At 50.5% G+C, this 5,427-nt stretch overlaps 1 protein-coding gene across 1 annotated transcript in view; it reads left to right on the forward strand.

Annotated features, from left to right (window-relative positions):
- Positions 1 to 1,064, forward strand: part of LOC111729096 — a 2,357-nt gene extending 1,293 nt beyond the window's left edge. The window contains exon 2 of the mRNA XM_023520080.1: positions 230 to 1,064. Within this exon, the coding sequence (XP_023375848.1) occupies positions 230 to 235 (6 nt within the window). The 3' untranslated portion in view covers positions 236 to 1,064. The remainder of the gene's footprint in view (positions 1 to 229) is intronic.
- Positions 1,065 to 5,427: the final 4,363 nt, after the last annotated feature.

A 5,427-nucleotide genomic window follows, 5' to 3' on the forward strand; every position in this document is an offset into this window, starting at 1 on the left:
CCCTCCCCCACCCCTCCTTCCTGCCCCCCACCCCGCACGCGCCCAAGGTCACGCATCTACTGACACTTTCTGCCCGTTACTTACGGTTACTTAATGATTCTGTTTTGTAACCGTGTCCCTTCTGCCTGCCCCTCGGGTGGGTGTGTGCTGTCAGCCCGTGTGCGTCTCGTTCTTGTCCCCTCGATTAACTAATTTTCCTAACACAACTTAGTTATTTTATTTAATACAGTCTTAGGCAGAACCTACTAGACGCCAGGTCCTCGCAGCAGACCTACGAGGTAGAGCCTATCATCCTCCTTTGACTGATAAAGACATTGAAGCACAGAGAAGTCACGTACCTTGCTCGGGGTCACACAGCTTCCAAGAGGTGGAAGCTGGATTCTGACCCAGCGGCCAGGTGGCTGTTCTGGGCTCCTGGTCACCGCCGGCTGCTCCCAAATTTGAATGCCAGACTGTACGACGTGCCAGCTGCTCAGTCGCACGGGGCTTTCTGGGTCTCTTCCATCCGGCCCTCACACGCTCATCTTTGCAGGCTTATTTCAGCATGGAGTGTCCTACGTGCATCCAAGTTATTATTCTGTTAAAAACTTTCCCCTGCCTTTTCTTGCTTTTCATTTTTATAAATGGCCTTTATAATCAATCCTACATTAAAAAAGTCTATTGCAATTTTGATCGAGTTGCATCCGATTCATAAATTGCTTGGCGAGAACGCACGTCTTCAGCGTGGACCGGACCGCGTTCGTCCGTGGGCCAGGCCTCTCCCGCGCTGTCTGCCGGGCGTGCGGCATCGTCGCTCCAGCCCAGCGTGCTCCGGAAGGTGGATTTCAGGTGTTCTCTTTTGCCGTCGTAATAGAATTCTTTCCCTACGTTTGTCCTAACTTAATGCTGGCAGGCAGGGACACCGCAGCTTTTTTGTTTGTAGTAACAAAATTGTAAAAATTAGTTATTTATAGATTCTTTTTTTTTCAGGTAGGCAATAATATCACGTTTGAATAATGTCAGTTCTGCCCCTTCCTTACCAATAATATCTATTTCCACATCTATATCTGTATCTGTGTCTGTACCTATACCTATATCTATACTGTATTATAATAGCAAAAGTATTTAGTATATATAAATAAATAAAACGAATCCTCCCCCCTCTTCTTGATTTTTAAATTTGTTTATTTTAACTAGTTTCAAGTATACAGTACATTGGTTAGACATCTATATAGTTCGTAAAACGATCCCCCCGATTGCTCCCTCCCTCCCCGGACCCTCCACTTAGCCGATGTATTAATGCCGACTGCGTTCCCCGCGCCGTGCTCCCCGTCCCCGTGACCATCCATCAGCTACTCATCTGTACTTCTTTCACCCTTCACCCCATCCTCCCAGCCCCCCAAACCCCTCCCCTCTGGCCATCACCAAATTGTCCACTATATTTGCGAGTCTGTTTTTGATTAGTTTGTTCTTTTTATTCCTTAGATTCTGCATATAAGTAAAGTCATATAGTGTTTATTTTTGTCTGACTTAAATACCTTCTATGTCCATCAAAGCAGGATCTTTTTCCATCCCCTTCCTTTTCATATGTAGGGGTCTTGTTGTCTTATCCTTTCAGCCCCTCTATCTTTTGGTTGGAGCACTTAATTCTTTTCCATTTGAGGTCCTTATTGATAGGAACGTAGTTGTTACCATTCTTTATTCCTGTTTTTGATACATGATTTTTCTCCTTAAAGAAGCCCCTCCAACGTTTCCTGTAATACTGGCTTGGTGGTGATAAATTCCGTTAGCTTATTTTTGTCTGGGAAGCTCTTTATCTGTCCTTCAGCTCTAAATGATAGCTTTGTTGGGTAAATTATTCATGGTTGTAGATCCTGGGTCTTCATCCTGTCGAACATTTTTTTGCCAGGCCCTCCTGTCCTGCAGAGTTTCTTTTGAGACATCAGCCGCCAGTCTCATGGGTTTTTCTCTTATAAGTAACTCAGTGTTTTTCTCGCTGCTTTTAATATTCTTTCTTCGTATTTAACCTTTGGCATTTTAATTACGATGTGTCTCGGTGTGGGCCTCTTTGGATCCCTGATGTTTGGGATTCTCTGAGCTTCCTGGGGTTTTATGTCCATCTCCTTCACCAGGTTAGGGAAGTTTTCCATCATTATTTCTTCAAACAGCTGTTCGGCATCTTGATTTTCTTCAGTTGCGCCGATCTACGGGTATTTGGACCCTTAATAGTGTCCCATATGCTCCTTAAATTATTTTTATAGTCTTGGCATCTTTTTTCTTGTCATTCCGATGGCCCGTCCTTGACTTTCCTGTCCTCTAGATAGGGCATTTGATCCTTTTATTTATTCACTTGGTTTATTCCATTGAATACACTTCTCGTCTCAGAGAATGTGTTATTCATTTCAGACTGGTTCCCTTTTATAATTTCCATTTCCATTTTTGTGTTTTTTATCTCACTGAATTTATCTTCACTTCCCAAAAGTTCATCGAGCATCTTTATAGCCAGTGTGTTGAACTCCGCATCTGTGAGATGACTCGACTCCATTATATCTGGATCTCTGTTCTGTTCTCTCATGTGGCTTCTGCTTCTTTGTCCTCCCATTTCGGCTGCCTTTCCGTGTCTGCTTCTATGGACTAAGCAAAGCTCCTAGTCTCCCGATCTTATTAGTGTGGATTTATGCATTAGGTGTCCAGTGGCACAGTCCAGAGAGGGGTTCAGCTGCAGGCCAAATTTAGCCCAAGCCTGTGCCCCTCCGGGGCCACCTGTTAAGATTCAGCAAGCAACCCACAGATGCTGTGCTTACAGTTGCCTCAAAAGGCCCCACCAGGAACCGAGGCCAGCTGCCTCCACTGTGAGTCTGGGCGCTGCTCAGCAAGGAGCACCTGACTCGCTGAGGATACACCAGGATGTGGCTTGGGTCGGGCCGTGAGTTGGGGGCGGCTGGGTGAGGCGACCTCTGTGATCCAGTTTGATGATGTCTCTGCTATGGCGGTGCTGTGTCGGAGCCCTGGGGGGGAGGGCTCAACGGGGAACAATGGATGCCGCTGGCACTTGTGTACAGAGGGCGTCTCTCCTCGGCCTTCACTCAGACAGTGTCTCCCTGTAAGTCCCTGGTGCCCCCTGTGTGCAGCCGAGTCGGCGCTGGTGCTCAGAGCGAGCAGGTCTGTCGCCGGAAAGTCCACTCACAGACGCGGCCCCTTTAAGAGGCGTCCGCTTCTGCCGCAGCCTCCGTCCCACTCAGCCGCTGGGGACCGGGCAGCCCCGCGTCCTGGCCCCGTGCTCCCTTCCGCCGTTGCTGATTTCCGGGACTTCTCCCTAGTCGTACGGCTTGTCCCTCTGGATCCCGGGCGATTTCTCCTTGCCGCTGCTCCGTGTTTCTGTCACAGCATTGATTTGGTCGCCAGAGGGATGAACAGAGCCTCTGTCATCTACGCCCCCTTTTCTTATTTGCCGCCCGCCTTTCCCTCGGGCTCGGTTGGAATGTCACTGCGGAGTCACCGCTGGGCACAGACCATCAGCTTTGAGGGTCGAGTGGACATTTTCAATCCCGTCGAGAAGGCATCCCCCTTTCTTAGAAAGTTCTAGGAACTGGCTTCTCAGCATCTACCGACGTGATCCCGGCCCCCTTCTCCGTTGCTTTAGGCTACGGATGAGTGTGTCGCTGGCTGCTGCTGTGGGGGTGGCCTCACCGTCTCACGTGTGACCAGGCCACCGTCCCGACGGGGCCACTGTCGATCGTCTGGGGTCTGCATCTGTAAAGGACGTCGGCTTTGGCTTTTCCTGCCTGTCCTCAGGCCGCCAAGACACGCCTTGGGGACATTTATGTGGCATGGACGCTCGCCATTGCCCACAGTCCGAAAACCAGTCTGTGAATGTCCGGGCTGGTCCTTTGTGAGAAATGATTCTCGAACAACTCTTTCCATTTCAGACATAGCTTCCTGTCTGTGGCTTATTGGTTCAATGATGGAGGCTCGTTTTCCTAGGGAAGAGGGAGACAGATGTCTAAATATCAGCACCGAGGGAGAGGCGCACCTGTGGATCGTCCCTGCACAAATCGGGGCGACCGGCACGTTGTCTTTTGCCCGCCCCCTCCTGCCCGGTCTCCCCTCGCCTTGTCACTAGGCTGCTGTTTATTCACGTTAAATGTTTTCACTTTCGAGAATTACGCACCACAGAGGCATCCAATTTGTAAGAAGCATTCAGATTTGTTCGATGATGTGGTTTTACTACCCTCTGCCAACCTTTTATGCCACGGCTCCCCCATTTTCGAGGGACTTTTCCTTCATTTCTTCGCTGAGGTCCAGCCCGCCTTCCTGAGGAAGGCCTGTGGAGTGAGCTCCGAAACCTGAGCTGGGTATAGAATTCGGGGGTCACAGCCTTGCCTTTTAGCTCTGATGTCCCTGCCTCGTCGTTTTCTGGTGTGTTCGCGAGTGAGGGAGGGAAACCGAGGCCAGGCTGATACTTACTTGTGAGAAGAAACCTGTTTTTTCATTGGATATTTGAAGGAAACTGTTTCTGCAAAATTCAGACATGTCGCCAGGTTTCGACTCAGGTTCCAGAATCTTCTTGTCGGTTTTAGCGGCGGGTGGAATGCTGGGGACAGGCCTCCACCTGCAGGCTGCTTCTCTCCAGTGTGGCCCAAGAAGTCACTTGGGCTTTCCCGCTTGCCCGCCGGGCGATGTCCCCACGTCCTGTCCTCCGGAGCCGGCCGCTCAGGCTGCAGTCCCCACCCTCAGCCCTCGTGCAAACTCGCATCCTTGGGCGGATTCTTACTATGAAGCAACAGAATTTTTGGAGTGAATACGGAAAATGCCACCGGTTCTGCCATTTTGGAAAGCGTGCTGGGCGGGCCTGGGTTACCGGCGATGGATCCAGTGGCCTCTGGGCAACAGGGAGTTGCCGGACTTCGGTGTCACCCAGCTCTTTCCCCGACAGGAGGGTCACTCCGCTTGGGGACGGGAGGCAGAGGGCCCTGCGGGGAGGGCCGGAAGGGACCCGGGCCGGTTCGAGCTGCTGCCCAGGCCCCGGGGCCGCTTGCACCTGTGCCGTCTCCGCCCGCTCCACGGTGGAAAGGGTTCGGCCTCAGCGGAGGGTTTCCTCTGCTTAGCTGGTGAAACTCACCATTGGACCCCAACTCGCCAGGCCCTCGCCCCCTCCTCTGAAAAATGAGAGGTGAGCGAGTTCACGGCTGCTTTGGGATCACCGTGCTTTCGGGCTGCGCATCTGATGTAGCAGTGACATTCAGGTAACTCCCACCCGTCTGTGGACACTTGGTGCTCGACCTCAATATTAGCCGAAGGAAGATTAAAAAGTAAGCTGGGGAGTTTTAGTAGCTTTGTCACAATAGCATAAAATGTGGAATAATGAACTGTAAATGTGTCTAATTACATAAATAATGCATTTGTGTAATTGTCAAGTAAGGGGTGTGCTAATGAATCAATTATTTT

The sequence above is a fragment of the Pteropus vampyrus genome, unplaced genomic scaffold (assembly GCF_000151845.1).
Source record: "Pteropus vampyrus isolate Shadow unplaced genomic scaffold, Pvam_2.0 Scaffold246, whole genome shotgun sequence".
NCBI lineage: Eukaryota > Metazoa > Chordata > Mammalia > Chiroptera > Pteropodidae > Pteropus > Pteropus vampyrus.